The sequence below is a fragment of the Melanostigma gelatinosum genome (assembly GCF_949748355.1).
Source record: "Melanostigma gelatinosum genome assembly, chromosome: 17".
Classification (NCBI taxonomy): domain Eukaryota; kingdom Metazoa; phylum Chordata; class Actinopteri; order Perciformes; family Zoarcidae; genus Melanostigma; species Melanostigma gelatinosum.
The window spans coordinates 18,340,695-18,357,579 of record NC_136650.1 but is presented as its reverse complement, the minus strand read 5'-3'; the positions used below and the strand labels follow the sequence as shown (position 1 = coordinate 18,357,579).

Genomic DNA, 16,885 nt, shown 5'->3' with positions numbered 1-16,885 from the left:
CACAATTGCTGATGTGTGGGAAGACAGTGACACGGTAGCAGCAAAGTCACACGAACAGACATGTTGTAAAGCAACCAACGGATTGTCTCAACCACTTTGGTTGGCGGTCGACCTGAAAGTGAGTGCACCTGAGACGTTGCGTGTAATTGCACAGGAAAGCTGAGCGTGCACATCTGTGGTAAGTGCATGAAACAGGACGTGTTGAAGGCAGTCTGTAAACAGTGATGGATGTTCACAACAGACTTTTTGGGCGATTGATTTACTATTAACCTTCATTTTGTCTTTTAAATGTTTGGCGGGGGGGGGGGGATTGTATTGTTTTGTTGTTTGTTTGTTTTTCCATCCTGTGTGAACCTGGCTCCTTGTGTTCCTTGCCCCGTTTGACGAACCATGATGAGCAATGTAGCTGCATTCTCAGCCAACCAATTACCTTCGTACCATGTTATTACCACTGATTGCAATAGTGGTCTTACCTCAGACAAATAAGATCCAAGTTGCCACAATTATTCTTTAACCCTGGAAGCCACGTCGTCAGATAATCAGACGGGTTGTAAACAATTCCACGATGGTCCAATTCATTTGATAGAGGAAACAAAGAGTCAAATTATTCCTCAAACTGTGTGTTGTAAGCATTCATTATAGTTTACAGACTTGCCTCTCGGTTCAACTCTGACCCACTGTGCTCCGAGATCTCCGCAGAGACTATTCTCACGTATACTCTCTGCTTTAAAATCCTGCAGCGCACCAACTGACAACGTCAACGTCTCTTTGTCATCAGATCGCTCGGGCCTGAGTAGCGTGGAGCGAATAGAACGCTGCCAGGAAGAGTTCCTGCTGGCCTTTGAACATTACATCAACTACCGCAAACACAAAGTGGCGCATTTCTGGCCCAAGCTGCTGATGAAGGTGACGGACCTGCGGATGATCGGCGCCTGCCATGCCAGCCGGTTCCTTCACATGAAAGTGGAGTGTCCCACCGAGCTATTCCCTCCTCTCTTCCTGGAGGTCTTCGAGGACTGACCAATGGATTTTAGTATGTGTGTATGTGCGTGGGTGCCTGCGTGTGTGTGTGTGTGTGTGTGTATGTATGTGCGTGCATACGTCAGCGCCTGGGCACCCTGGTGGTCTCGGGAGGAACCAGCCGGAGGCCCGTCACAATGAACTTTCTATTAGCACTACTGAGTGTCACTTCATTCCATAGCTTAGGAGGAGCTCTCTGGTGTAGTCTTGGAAGGAACCATTCCTTACAGTGCGGGTACATGTGAATCGCATTTTGTTATTTTATTTTGGTTTGTGTTGTTGTTGTTGTGATATAGCCTCTCACCTCGGATTTTATTATATATATATATTTTATGATGATTGTACAGTTGGCATAATGGTGATTTTATCAGCACTTGCTCATTCAAAATGTTGTATTTTCCTTTTATGTTGAAATGCTCAGAAAATAAGTCATTGTTAGAGACCCGTCGGCCTTTCTCCCACCTACTCGACTTTATTGGACCCCGTTTGTTGGTATATTAGCTGTATTATAGTCAGTCATCCACACGGTGGGTGTCTGAACTGTGACCTGACCCATTGACAGCAACACTCACTCTAATGGACAGCAGCTCACAGGCCTTTGTAAGTCTCTAAGTGGCCACACATCACGACGTTAAGTGGGAATGCGGCGTTCCAGAAATGTCTGAAAAATCTGAATTTGCAACAGAACAGCAACTCTAGGCAGAGCGTCGATAAAGACACCTGGGTAAGATGTTGCTACAATACCTTTTCTGAGATAACATTATTTGATGTCGCATCTAAGTGGCAGCAGACGCTTCTAACACTACACAACAACACTGTTCGAAACCCACAAGAGCATGATCCTGCCCTGTTCTGTAGGGAGCTAAACATGGACTTTTGAATTGTGAAGATGAGCAAACATTGCTAAATGTCATAGACTCCTTTAGCTGATGCACTACAACACAGTCGCCATGTAAAAGAAGAAAAAGCAATTCATGAAATGAAAGAGAGGTCCCATTTCTTCCATTTATTTTGGAAATGTATGACATTTTTGGAGGATTGGTTGGACAAAATAAGCATCATCTTAACCCTTTGTGTCTGGCATTTTCTGGGGATATTTTGCAAGACGATGATTGATTCACGAAAAGATTATTAAAGGAGAAGAATCTGTGCATTCATCGACAATCAAAAATAATAGTTGCTTGCATCCTAAACTAATGCAGTTGTATAAGTGGAACGGTGGAAGTGTTGATCCGTGGCCCTAATACTCTGTCGTAGCTGCGTTTTTAAATGAATAAGAAACTACCTGGGCCAAAGAAAATCTTGCTTTCGTAAATGTTTTTTGCCTTTATTTTTTTCAAACGGCCATAGAAACACACCGCCTTTGTAAGTTCTAGCCGACCCGCTGGTGATTCAGACTTCCGACATTGAAAGGAGCGCAGCGGGAGCATTAACATCGGCCTGTTCATCATTGCCAGAGGCTGGTCAGGACTAACTAAAGCACATAAAGACACTGATGTCTAGAAAGGACAATCGTATAGTACTCGTTTTTGTGCCAAAATCAAGTAAACGATATTGAATCCCTGCTGGTTATGCTAGTTAGTGCATGCCGCTCACACAGTCGTCCCTCTGACTCGCGTTTTAGTTCACGTTTGCAGCTTCTACAACACAACCGGTATGAGGTGTTTGTGTTTCATCTCGGCCGTGTTGCCTCACTAGTCTCCACACAATGAATAAAACTCCCTGAAAACGGGGCACTCATGGTGCTATGGTGAGTTGGGGAGAATGCTGATTGAACTGTACTATTTACATGCAGGAATGAACATATGTATAACAGCATACCAACCTCTTATGATGGCATGCAGATACTGTACACTAACACGCACGGATACAGTTTACTGTACACGTGCACATGTATGTATGTGCATAACACGTGGGTCAGACGCCACCACTGTGACCAACCAGTGGGATCTGGAGGCCAAGTTGCCCCCAAAAAACAGTATGATTCTTCATCAGCAAGGTACACTGACAAAAGTGGTGAGATTGTGGAACCGTAGCGCTCTTTCCGCTCTTATTTTAGCCGGTATGTTCTTTTTGTTGTTGTTGTTCTAAAAGCCTCTCTGATATTGTTGTTCGCAGTGTGACAAACGTTTGCTCTGTATGTCTCGCTTTATCAAGCTTCACACTACTCCTCAAAGCAGCTTGTGTGTTTGTTTTGTTTTGTTTTTTTTCCCCTCTTTTCTGTGAAGTGATGCCTTTTTATCAAAGCAATAGACTTGCTGCAGTGTTTGAATGACCCGGACCTCACACACACACACACACACACACACACACACCTCGTAAAACTGTACAGTCTCTAAATAAATGCACAGACAATCAGAGGGAGAGAAAGGATGGGGGGGGGGGGGGTATAGGCAGCCCGGTTGTTCTGTCCGGGCCGTGCTGAGCCGGGGCCGTTTGGAAAAGTAACATTGGCCACGTTTACATGCACCACTGCTGTCCATAGTCCTCATAGGTCATCTGCATGCTGGGTAGTTGGCAGGAGCCATTGAAACCCTGTGACTGAGCCCGCCTGGTGCCATTGATGAACCAATTAACAGAGTAGTCCTGATAGAAAAAATACAGCAATGATCAAAATGATGTCCCATTCGTGACTCAATTTAGTTTCTGCTTGATCGATGAATTGAACTAAAATAACGGATGAATGACAGTTGGCACAAGCAGTGACGAGATGAACAAAACGTGAAATAAATCTGGTCGGTTATCACAACCTGGGGCTGGTTGCACAAACTTGCATTGAGACTGATGTGTGGCGTTAGGTCGGGCTTAATTCTCTTCGTGGGTTGTCGAATGGCCCTTTTTCAACCAAATGCTCCCAGGAACTGAACTCGGGGAACTAAATGAGGACCGAAATGTCACTTTGGTGACATTTGGTGACTTAATGTCTTAATGCAATGAGATGACAACGCTGTCGTCTTGTCTTTTCTAATATTCTGTGACATGACTTAGAGAAATACATTGTTAACTTGCTCTCTCTTACCTCTTTTTTTTATGTTTAGACGTTAAGACTAGTCTCAGGAATTCGGCTGCATGACTTTAAACATGAACAAGATTTAAAGAAATTCCCATTCTAAGCGCAATGCTATGCTAGCAACAACTATTGCTTGCTTGCTTTCGATCGGAATGAAAGCGGTACGTGTGCTGCGGTAGTTTGGAGGCTTGTGTTTGAGCAGCGGCATCCGTACCAACTGCACCTTGATAGCTACTGGACCTTCAATACATACTACCTCAGGAGAACGTTCCTAACGTTTCTGGAAACATGTCTGGGTTCCTGCAAAGGTAAAGGGCCACAATGAGAGTTCAGCAACTTGCACAAAATAAAAAATGGATTCATTGTAATGCTGCGTTAATCGACTTTTTTTTGCCACTAAGGGGCAGAACACCACAGCCAGCTTACAGACACACAACCTTGACACACTTTGTAATGGCTCATGTGTTAGCAAACATTTGGATATTTGCACATCCTGCAGGAGCAGAGCAGCATTAGCATTCAGTTGGCGTCCTTGTTTTATGTTTTGTAGCGTTTCTTTAGCTTTTGCAAATCAAGGTTTGTGGAATATCTTTTGCAGTTTCCTTCAGTGGACTGAACAATGAGAAGCTATGGATCCAGGGCCAGTATGGACAAAAGGACTAGCGGGACCAAGAACTCTCCCTTCCGTTTTATGGGCAGTGAGCATGAAATTAAGAGATTTTGAATAAATTGTCAAGATAAGATACCGAAGACATCAGTCTAAAACATTTTTGTTAAATCAGTTTCAACGTCTGCCTGTGCAGCCAGCCCCACGTTTCTCATAGTCAAAGCACTTCCAGGTGAGTCACGTGTCCGACTTCAGAATTCTTGACAGAGATGAGATCCATCGCATTCTGTAGAAAATCTAAAAGTAAGTTTCAAAGATGTCAAAATGTCCAGTCTAAACAGGGTCATAAGCCAGAACTTACAGCAGGGTTATTTCGTCATGACACTTCAAATGAAATTGAAGTCGAATGAATAACGTCGCCTTCAAGATTTAACTGAATTATTTATTTTTTACGGAATTAAATGTTCCCTCAACCAGGTTATGTTTTAGCAGTAAGCAACTAAAACCTTACCTCAACATTAACCAAATGTCTTCACAGTAACCTCAAAGCATTTATCAGTTTCAGTTGGCTACATGGTGGCAGCACTTCACAACTCACGAAAAGCACACTTGTTTGACAAATTAGGATCTTATCAAGGTGATATGGCCGACATGTAAACGGTAAATCACAATTGAGGCAGAATGAAAATAACATTGTTTGCCATAAAATCTAAATGAGCTGAAAGATCCTAAAATACTCCGTAGAGCTGAAGAGCTTGTGATGATTCATGATGTCACTGCGAGCAACCTCTTCACATTACATTCATTTGACTCCTTATTCATATAAAGTTGATTATTAGTGCAGCATAATAAAAGTTTTTTTTTTTTTTTTACCAAATTCCATCAAAATACAAATTAAGTGTTACAACCCCAACTTAGTTTTTGAAACAATTGTTTGTTTTGTAGGTTATGTACAAATTTGAGGCAATGGCCGTATGAATATGTTTTACATGTCACACACGTAACCATAGTTACTTGAATTGTCATATGCACAGAGCTGTTGGTGCGTGTAAACGTAGTCGATGCTGCGTGCTGGTTCAGATGATGTTTTTGAAGAGGTGCCAGTGCACGGGTTTCTCTCCCACGAGTTGTTACTCTTAAGGTTACTCAGTTACAAAACAATAGCAAGCGTTGCACCATAGAAAAGCTATTTTACAGTACAAAGGAAAAAGGATGTATATTTTCAAACTGCAGATTTTTTTTACGGATGTTGTTGGCATAATATGAACATTGTTTTGCATAGCGTTGAAAAAATGAAATACAGTATCTCAAACCCATTTCCACATCTCTGCAGAAGACTTATTAGCAAGACGTTATGAATCATAAACACATGAATCAGTGCAACATTAGTTCTACTATTTAAAAAAGAAAAAAAAAAAAGACTTTAGCTGGAGTTCACTGTCAGTCAGTACAAAGCGGAAAAGCTGAACACATGTGAGGTCAACTTCTTGTTCAAAGTGTAACCATCCTCAAAAAAAAAAAAAAAAAAGCAATCCACCTTCAGCACAGATTTCTCTCCTTATGTGTTTGAGTGTCTTCTTCTTCAACTCATCTGTTCAACACGTACTGGAAAACCGTCGAGGAGAGAAAGGGAGTGAGATAAGGTGTGTGTGTGTGTGTGTGTGTGTGTGTGTGTGTGACAGCAAAGCAGAAAGAGGAGAAAATATTTCTGTCACAAATTTGCTGTCGTGCACTCGGCATTTACCGGAAGCGTTGTCCGGTGAGCGATTGTCCAGCTCTGGATCGTGCTTTGTCGTGAGCGTGGAGGATGACGATGCAAATGAATGTGAATTGAGAATAAAGATGGTTTTGAGAGAATTTGGTGTTGTGCTTTTATTTTTGTTGCAATTGAGTCAATAATCTTCCCTCTCTTTACTTGCTTTTGACTTTAATTTGTTATTTTCCCTTTTAATCCCAGGACAGTAGTTGTTTCGGAATTTGTTCTTCATTTTTTTATAAACTATTTAAAAAAAAAATTTATATATATATTTTTTTAATGTTTTAAATGTATGTTTATGTTTAGTGTATGTTTTGCAGCGTGCGGTGAGAAGTGGTGAGAAAATAGCAGATAGTGGAAATTGGCATGGTTCTGATGAATTTGTTTTTAATTTGAGTCCAGGAAACAGGACATCTCCCAGTTAATGAGACAAGTAGGCCACATACTAGATCAGGGGTGTCCAAACTTTTTTCAAAGAGGGCCAAATTTGATAATGTGAAAATGCCCAAGGGCCAACAGTCCCTGCTGACATTATTTTAAACAATACAAGTAGCCTATACATACATTGTTATTTTATCTTATTTTCAATGACAGCAAATAGCAATGTAACCAAATGTAAGCATTCATGTGTGAACACATCTCAACAACTATTCTGCCTTTCTTTCACATCTTGAAAGTCAGATAACAAAGAACAAGCCATCTAAAAGCTAATTACATAGGAACCGATCAATATTCTCACCTCAAGACAATCTTAAATATGACTTAGTGAGGGTGATGAAAAGTTGTCTAACATTTAAATTCAACACACATGAAACAGGCTCACGAAAAAAATCAAGTTGTCTCTTCGTATCTGATGATAGCTCTTCAGTGTTACGAGCCAGGCAAACATTAGCAAACTCTGTCTTCTTCTCGGGGCAAATGTTTTCTGCTATTTTCATAACCCAGTCTTTGATAACCTCACATTCCGTAAAAGGTTTGTCATGTTTAGCAATTACCACGGCCACTCCGCAGCTTACTTTGATGATGTTTTCATGTGAAAGGGACCGCTGCTGTGTGGCCAAGTTATCTTGGAGTTGCTTCACTTTTCTAGCACGGACGCTCTCTGATAGCTTGTTGTAGCATTAGCACGTTTGGTCTCGTAGTGTCTCTTTACATTATATTCCTTAAACAAGGCAACAGTCTCATGACAAATTAGGGAAACACAGTTGTTTCGGTTTTCGGTGAAAAAAATATTGCGATCTCCACCTCTCCTGGAAGCGGCGGCCCTCATTATCGACTTTCCTTTTTTTACTTGCCGTAGCCATGACAGTTCAAGGGTCAGAGCCAATTTCAAACAGCCAGACAGTTACAGAGTGGTGCTGCCACCATGAGGTAAAAATAGGAATTGCATGTTGAATTTGTATGATCTATTCATTCCGTTTTGACTGTGCTGGCGGGCCATAAATAATGCATTTTAAGACAGAAGGCGCGGGCCGTATAAAATCTGACCTCGGGCCGTGATTGGCCCGCGGGCCGGACTTTGGACATGCCTGATCTACAGCATACCTTCAGGGCTCTGAGGTCTCACATTTGTGTCATAGCCTGGAGTACTTTTGTAACAGTTGAGACCTCTTTGACAACCTTTTCATGACATTTCAGACTTTTTTTATCACATGCAACACTCTTCACACTTCTTCATGCCATTTTTTTCACACTCTTACTTTTTTATTGTTACATCTGAATAAGACAAATAACAATTAATCAACATGCTATGAGGACACACGCTGAATGTTTCATGACTAGAGCTTCCCTGATGCATAGGTGGTGTAGTGGTTAGTGTCGCTACCTCGCTGCCAAATAAACTGGGTTCAAAACTTACCTGTGGGTGTCTTTGTTTCGAATTAATATACTATGACTATTTTTTCATGAGTTTTTTCGACACACTCTTCTATGACTTTTTCAGGATATCCTTTAACAATGAATCAGTATATTATGAGGACACCCTGAATGTTTCATGATACACAGGTGGTCTAGTGGTTAGTGTCGCTGCCCCACAACCAAATTCAGTCTGGGTTCGATACTTACCTGTGGGTATCTTTTTTCGACATGCCATACGATAACGTTTTTCAACATGCTACAGTATGATTTTTTTCATTACTTTTATCGACATACTGTTAAATGTCGGGCTTCATCACAAGCATTCCAGTTAGAAATCACTCTGGAGCTTTTATTTTGAAATGGGAGGGGGGGGGGCTCTAAAGATAAGACCTGAATGACTATGATAGAGAGAGACAGACAGACAGGAGGTCCATGCTGCCAAGTCATGTGTGTATAATCTGCTTTATGTTTCAGTATTAAGAATCTGTATTAATGGTAAAGTGTTGGAAAGAAGTTTTGCTGGCTTAACAGCTTTCTAAAGTCCCATTTGGATTAATTATTTTAGACTTTGCCACATTTGGTAAAAACATTTAAAATGAAGTTCTGGTTAAAACAGCGCTTGGCCACAGGAAGGCATTTGTAAAGGTGGAGCTGCAGGTGGATCTGTCGGGGCTAAAGAGACAGAAACTTGTTTAATTAACAAGATGTTAAGACTAAACTATATTTAATTCAAACATAATGAATTGATTTTGCTTAACCTAATGACAACAAGACGCATTCAATAACCACTTCACAACATACACTGCATTTATAAAATTTATTTTTATAGATATATTCATCTATACAGCTATGTATGATAGTATGTATATTTATATAGAAACCTATGCATACTGCAGTCCTTTCACAGAGGAGAACAGAAGCACATGTCAGCAATGTTAACACAAGGACAGAAGCTCTGGATAGTAAAAGGCCCGACATCCTGAAGTCATCAACAGGGAACAAAAAGATGGCGTCGCAAAACATCTGAACATCAGCAACTCAGCCGTCACCTCGACTCAGCTTACTTCTTTTAAATTACAATCAGTGACATTACAATCACATTTGATGTGGAATAGTACTACCCATTCAGTTTAACTACACTCAGCTTAAGCCTGTACAGTTTTGTAAAACAGGAAAGTGTATTCCAGCACGCCGGAGCTGCTGGTGACGATGTTTTCTCTTGCGCCCAGCGTCCTACAGCAGCATCTCGTGTGACTCGACTGCTTGGCAGGTAGGAAAGTCACCACTTGGGACACGCAGGACAGCAGACAGCGGGATCTCAGAAACACTTCTTACAATTATTTTCTTCAAAAAAATTTTAAAAAAGAAAATTAGAAGACGGGAAAATGTATCCATCGGTTCAGTGCGTCTCAATTTCAACATCAGCAAGCAATAGAGGGACACCGATACATTTGATTTGTCTCAATCAAAAAAAAAAAGAAGTAATTTAGAGAAATGGGCGCAACCAACAAAAACACAGCATATCATCAACTGCAAGACAACGCCTTCTTTTGCTCCCCTAATTCATTCAGATTCAATTTTAGCAGCTTTACAGTCTTCTGCCTTCTTTTTTTTTTTTTTTTTTCTTACCGACCACAGCGCCTATTCAAATTAATGTTTGCCACCGAAAGTATACACAAGAATCTCGACTCATCACTATACAGCTAAACTCAAAAAGCAGTCGCATATTGCACTATGAATGCAAAAAATACCAGTCTACCCTATACAGAAAAGTGCTTCTAATGTTTGCACAGCTGCAAACACACAGAACGCTACACACAAACACAAGCAACATACACATCGATCAGTGTGTCTGTATGTATGCATTACCATCACACAGGCATTTACAGCCCTACAGTACAAGAACATGTCATGGTCTTCTTCCCCCTTTAAATGTCAGCTCAGACTTTTAGCTCTATTTGTAGCCCGAACGAACAGAAGCGCGGAGGTGAGGCGGAGGTCCGGTCACAGGCCGTAACAGTTCGCGTCAGGGCGTCAAGTACTGGAGGAAACTTCAGGAATGGACCTTGAAGGCCAGCAGCTCCTCAGAGTGCATGTTGTTGAGCGAGCGCAGGTCGGGCAGCTTGAGCAGCAGCTTGGTGAAGACGGCCGACTCGTTGGGGTGGTTCTTGGCGATGAGGCTTCGCAGAGCGCGGATCAGCGTCTCCTGCAGCGCCTCCACCGAGTTCACGTTCTCGATGCCCGAGCGATCTGGGGAGAACGGACAGTGATGTGCTGTGAGATGACATGCATTTTGGAAAAGGGATTAAAGATCACAAGAAAAACACAGTTTGGGTTACAATGATATCGTAATCTGTCATCTTTATTCACTTAAAAAAGACATTTTGGGAAATGCGCTTATTCCCAGTAGGATAAGGAGATCGATTTCTCCCCGTCTCTCATACTGCGCCAATAATTATGAATCTACAGCCATCAGTCAATTAGCTTAGCTTAGCATCAAGACTGGAAGCAGGGAGAACCAGCTAGCCCGGCTCTGTCCAAAGGTTATACAATTTGTCCAAACACTGTTAGAGAGTTCTAGAGGTGCTGGTAGACCGATTGTGTTACCCTCGGTCAGAGCCAGGCTACCTGTTCCCAGTTAATATGCTATGCTATGCTATGCTAAGCTAGCTGGTTGGCTCCATCTCCAGCTCCATTTATGCAAATTCTTTGTGTACCATGCTGGTTCTAAATGTAATTTCAGACTTCTTCATCAAACCCACCTGCAGAGACCAGCACCACGGCGGTGAAGAGGCTCATCTCCTCTTCACTGAGGCCCAGGTTGATGAGCTTCTCACTGAAGTCAAACATGGAGTTGAGGAGGTCCCCGGCCCCCATGGCCCTCAGAGTGTCCACGCTGTATTTCAGCCCACCCAGAAAAGTGACGGTGCGGTCCTTCACGTCGAAGAGAGAAGCAAAGCGAACCACCAACACCTGCAGCAGACAAACACAGCGCTGTCGGTCTCGGTGGAACTGACGCCACAACAACGTCAGCCTTTTTACGAACACTAAACGACCCGTGGCACGCGGCTTACCTCGAAGGTTCCCGCCTTCAGCAGGCTGACCTGGTCGTGCTGGCACAGGTCTCTGAAGCCTGGGATCTTCTTGGCAAACTCCACCACCTCCTTGACGGCGGGGGTGAAGCTGTGGGAGAACTCCTCCCACACCTCGTGGCCAGACTTCTGAGGGTCCACATACGGAGAGGTGTTCATCGGACAAACCTGAGGGCAGATTCATGGTCATTTTAGGAGGCTGCACCCTGATTTCCAACAATTGCTCAGATCACTGGGCTGACTATGTGATTCACAGGATATTAAAATGTATTTTTTTCTTCCCATAGACTTGTAAATGGTATTGCACTACACTTTTAGTCCTTAATCAAAGCACACCGAATAGAGTCCTGAACCCTGCTCGCCTCCTTGTATCTTACCAGATGCATTCTGTTGCCTCCTCTCCACAGGGGCCCGCTGTAGGCCACGTTGGCGTGGCCCTCTGAGGACGGAGCGCCGAAAGCTCCATGTGCGTAGGCCGGACAGTGGCTGGTGGCGGCGGCACTCCTGGACAGCCTGAAGGGGCAGTGGTTGGTGGTGTCGCCCTCCTGACCTTGGGGGCCGAGGCTGGAGGCGGGGTCCTGTGCTGCCACCGTGACCACGTTGTAGCGGTGGTTCCAGGCGTCCGGACGCTCCTCTGTACAGAGGTTAGTGGCGTTTTTGGCTGAGCCGCTCTTCGGGGGGCCAGAAGGAGGCGGGGCCTCCGCAGCCAGGCTGCTCTGCTCCTGGTTGTACATGAACGTCATCTGGTGGGCCCTGGTCACTGAGCCGATCACCTCCTCCTCCCCGCTGTCGGAGGCGCCGGGCGAGGCCAAGCTGGAGCTGGTGTCCATGGCCACGGTGGGTTCAGGGTCGGAGCCGGACTCTGATTGGCTGGAGCATGGTGTAGCGGAGGAAGAGGTGGCGGGGGCGGGGCTGGCGTCCTCTGAGGTAGCTTCTGTGGCACTGGCCGGCAGAGGTTCGATGATAGGTAGCGTCTGGCTGCTGTGCAGCTGACTGTTGTTCATCATGTTGTTCATGGCACTCTGCATCTCCAGCAGCATGCGCTGTTTCTCACGCTTGGGGATTCGGCCGAAGCGCACAGCTGAGCGGTGAGGAGAGAATCATTTCAGGAGGACTCACCTTTACCTTTTACTGTTCTACAGTTTCTACTAGTCAGAGCGTAATGAGTCAAAAATATTCTAATGAGTAATTATGTACAATTCCCTTCATTTATGGCAGTGCAACTTGTTTAAGTACCCCTTTAAATACACTGACAGAGTTTGATAGTTGTTATGAAAATGTTGATTTTACTGAGAAAAAGGATCAACGGTACAAACTATGTTAATTCAAGAACGGTATGTGCGTGATCCTGTTCTTGAAAGGCTGAACAATGAGCTGTGCTACTGTACATTATTGTTTTCTTCTCCACATTGAATTGAAAAATGAGTCAGACAGTCACTTCCACGGATACTCACAGTCTCTGGACATCCCAACCAGCATGCATTTCTTGAAGCGGCACTGCTGGCAGCGGTTGCGGTTGATCCGCATGATGGCGCAGCTCTCGTTCTTAAGGCACTTCTTGTACTGGATGTTCTGCTGGATGCTCCTCCTGAAGAAGCCCTGTGTGTCCACGAACACAAACAGCACATTGTGATGACACACGTCACAGAGAGAAACCGTGGACGTGTCGAGATTAGATTGACGTAGGACAATGTGAGCACGCACATGTCCAATAACACTATTATTTGCATTCCTCGCAGTTAAGAATTTCATTAAAGCTGGATAATATCGGCTAACCAACGCATTCAGTCTGAAATGTGTGTGTGCTCCTCCTCCAAGGTGTACTGCGGTGTGTTTGTCGCTGTACACCGCTCCCCACGGTTAACTAGGCCACACAGCAACGTGATGGATGAGGGGCAGCTGATATTAATATGGGGAGAGTGAACTAGTTTCACTGAGTCTCTGGTTGGAGCTGCGCAGATGGCTACGCCTGCTGCAGTGACCCACTTCAGATGCAGCCCAAAGTCACAGCAACTTGTGCGTGTGCATGCATGCGTGTGTGTGTGTGTGTGTGTGTGTGTGTGCGTCAGGATTGTTTGAGGGAACCGCCCTCACCTTGCAGCCCTCGCAGGCGTGGACGCCGTAGTGGAAACCAGAGGCCACGTCGCCGCAAACCTTACACAGCAGCACCAGGCCGTTGATTTCTGATTAATACGAAAACATTTTTCTTTATAGTTAATCTGAAAGAGGAAAACAAACTAGTGATTTTGCATGCGTTAGCGCCTCAAATAATGTTTTACAAGTCGCAATGCAATAAATAAAATCCTAAACACTTATATTGTGGGTGGCCGTCTTACTTGTGATGCCACATTTTGCAGTGGAGGTGGAGCGTCCGCCTTTCTGGGTCCCTGGAAGGTTTGGGCCGGCCCGTGCGAGTGCGGGGTCAGCCTGCTGACTCGGCGGGTGGCGGTTGGCCGAGGAGCCGCGGGGCGGCGAGGACGACTGGTAGCTGCCGTTGGAGGAGTCGCTGTGGCACGACTCGGGGCCAGAGCTGGCCGAGCTGATGTAGGCTATTACGCCTCCTGGTGACCAACAGAGAGAATGAGCCATGATGTCATGTTGTGATTGCTTTTTTTAAATGCACAAATTTAACTTTATTTTCCCCCCTTTAAAACATGAGGCTGGTGATACTAAATCTGTATTCTGTGCGGACCCAAACCTGCAAGAAATGTATCGACTAACAAGTGCAGTGTGCATTAAAGCCTGACCCCTTATTCCTCCGGAGCACTAGGTTACTTCATCAACTACTAAATGTACTTTACTTTGTCTCAATCCGACAAACTCCAACAAAATGTCTTTTTTTTGGGACTGGTTTTAGCACCAATCTATCAAAGGCTGTGTTAATCCTTTGATTTATTGTTGTCTTATTATTGCCTACTCAAGCCAACTCCCTGCGGTTTCCTTTCCCTCAAATGAAATGAACAGTGACTGGAACAATCACCGGCTCCGGGCCAGTTTTGCTGTGGAATCAACCAGCTTAACATTATGAGGGGCAGATCATAACACGACAACAGAGTCCTCAGCCAGTAGGAGCAGAGTAGACCGCTGTCGCCTCAACATGAGCTGACCTGATTTCTTCCCCCTGCCATTCTCAGTGATTAGGTAACAGCCATTACATAATGTCAGCTGCAACAGGGTGTGTGATAGGTAGTCTGGCACCTCCCTGCAGCCACTCACTCACACACACACACACACACACACACACTGATCCATCACAAATAGTCTGGTGCCAAATCACATGAATTGAACATAAATGAATTCAGTACTTGCACAAAAGTGGACTGGGATTTTTTTTGTGACTGTGCCACAAACTATTTTTGCAGAAAGCGAGACAGATGTATTTGATCATGAGTCTGTGCGTTAGATAATATGGAGCATTTTGAATGACCTTCCGGTGCTAAACCAGACAAAACAGGAAAGCTTAACTTCCAGACATATTATTCAGAATAAAGCCTTTTGTCAAGACACCATGAATTGCATCAAAGCATATTTCAAAAAGGCTCAATTCCTCAAAATGTAACATGTTATTAACCATGCTAAGTATATAATTACGTAGTACCACACCGCAAAATTACAAATTGTCAATTTTATATTGAGAATTAACTCGCCAAAATGTATCGTTTTGGTTTGATTTATTGTGTCCAAATCTGACAAAACTGTAAAATTGAAGAAAACAAATGTTGCATTCAGGTCCCGTGGGAAATGTTAAGCTTTCAACACGTACACGTCAATGAGAAACATGCAGGTTTAGTACTTAATTAGGTTAGTACGCGGAATGTAACAATACCCATTTACATTATTACTCTTAAATTCACTGAATAAACAGTGTCAACAACCATAAGACGTTACCACATGAAAACTAAGTTGGATGTAATTTCTAGACATATTTTTTAGCCAAACGCTCCTTTATAACACGATATAATATACAAAAAGATAGTATATCCCATGGGCCCTGAATGCACCATAAACATCGACGCTTTTTTTTCTTCTTTTTTTTTCTCAAACACGCCCCGCGTGTAGTACATAAGTACATATTTTCCCCGGGAAAACTGGGTCACCGTGAGCCGCCTCGGAACACGGCTCACGTGTATCCGCGGCGAGACCACACGCCATCTTGACGGGTGGAATTATACAACGACCGCGTCACAGCACCGGCTCGGCCAATGAGCGGCGACGCACGTGGTGCGTAAACACAGGTGCACATGGCTAGACGGATGGGTCCATGTGAGAGGAGACGACTGCAGTGATGCTGAAGCCCCTGTGTGTGTTCTCGGGTAATAACAACAACCCGCTGGCACCCCTAACCCAGTTTAATATTATCACACCAGCACAACCTTAAACACATTAAAGAGCCTCGGCTGGATGTTCAAAATATAACACATTATGCCACTTCCACAGAAGATAAATGGCAGTAATTAGCTAAATTAAAGCTCACTGCAACAAGCTGTAAGCATCACTCAAATGGAGGTTTAAAGCACACTTACCGGCTTTGGTGGACTCCATATCCTCTGAGGTTTTTGGGGGGGCTTTCCGCCTCCGATGCTACCTCAGTGCTGAAGCCGTGTTTCTGTTTTTGTGTTCACCAACTGAAAAGTCGCTGTGACGCTACAATATTTATTGTTAACAACACCTGAAACACGATCGAGGACTGAGCGATACGATTGCAACCCCCAAATAAATCTCGCATAAAAAACCGAAACAGTTAAGTTTTCAAAGACCGGTTTCAATGACGCTAAAAAAGGCAGATGTTTTTGTCCTCGACGCCGGAAGTCGCTTTATTCTACCAAAAAGAGAGCGAGAAGGAGCGAGAGAGATACGCTGCTCGGCTGTTTTCAGTGCAATCTAGAAGTATCTAGAAATAAAACCGTTTTCCATTCAGCGATGGTTCAGGAGAAACGCTGCGGTGCAGGCGGGACTCAGCGGTGTGAAAGACTGGGTTTGTTGCAGCGACTGTTTCGAGTCGAGTGTGCAACCATGTGACCTAGTTCATCGGCTCCTCCCTCCTTACAGCCCCGCAATGGTGTCAACGTAACCCACTGACATACTTTCACCAGCCACAGTGAACAAAGACAAGTTGGCAAGTAAGACAAAAAAGAAGAGAAATAGTGGAACTATTGTATATGTATCCAAATGTGTACTTTTTATTAAAGGATGCCGAAGGTAAACAAAAGAATATCTGATGAAATATTGGACAGATGTTTCTAATCACAAGTAAAAGTTTTGTCTCATTTGCTTCATATAATTACTGGTAAAATGCCTTTTTTTATCATGCAAAAACGTTTTTCCCCCTGCAAATAAAAATTATTGTTAAAATTTGATGACAGCGGAGGTTTGGGCTGGAAAACAAAAAGGGCTAAAAGAGGCTAAAATGCTTCATAGCTGAGGGTTAACATGGAAAAGCTTCCCTCCTCGCCGGAGCTCCACACAAAGATGTAGCATCAGCTGACCCTTCCTCTCGGTAGGTCAGGGAGACACTATTTTAGCTAAGGGGTCAGGATATTTTG

At 43.8% G+C, this 16,885-nt stretch overlaps 2 protein-coding genes across 4 annotated transcripts in view; one reads left to right on the top strand and one right to left on the bottom strand.

The window, feature by feature from the left end:
• thrb (thyroid hormone receptor beta) overlaps positions 1 to 6,446 on the top strand; it is a 69,383-nt gene extending 62,937 nt beyond the window's left edge. For both annotated transcript variants that reach the window (XM_079288098.1, XM_079288097.1), the window contains exon 11: positions 779 to 6,446. In XM_079288098.1, the coding sequence (XP_079144224.1) occupies positions 779 to 1,020 (242 nt within the window). In that variant the 3' untranslated portion in view covers positions 1,021 to 6,446. The remainder of the gene's footprint in view (positions 1 to 778) is intronic.
• Positions 6,447 to 9,053: 2,607 nt separating this feature from the next.
• On the bottom strand, positions 9,054 to 16,327 carry nr1d2b (nuclear receptor subfamily 1, group D, member 2b). Of its 2 annotated transcripts, none has more exons than XM_079288095.1 (8): positions 15,866 to 16,327; positions 13,679 to 13,903; positions 13,437 to 13,525; positions 12,797 to 12,941; positions 11,720 to 12,423; positions 11,325 to 11,510; positions 11,013 to 11,223; positions 9,054 to 10,524 (listed from the first exon to the last, which is right to left on the bottom strand). In XM_079288095.1, the coding sequence occupies exons 1-8, from the start codon at positions 15,882 to 15,884 to the stop codon at positions 10,304 to 10,306; spliced, it is 1,800 nt and encodes a 599-aa protein (XP_079144221.1). In that variant the 5' UTR covers positions 15,885 to 16,327; the 3' UTR covers positions 9,054 to 10,303. The 2 variants fall into 2 exon arrangements, with proteins under 2 accessions (XP_079144221.1, XP_079144222.1); XM_079288096.1 differs by having other exon boundaries at positions 9,054 to 10,500.
• Positions 16,328 to 16,885: the final 558 nt, after the last annotated feature.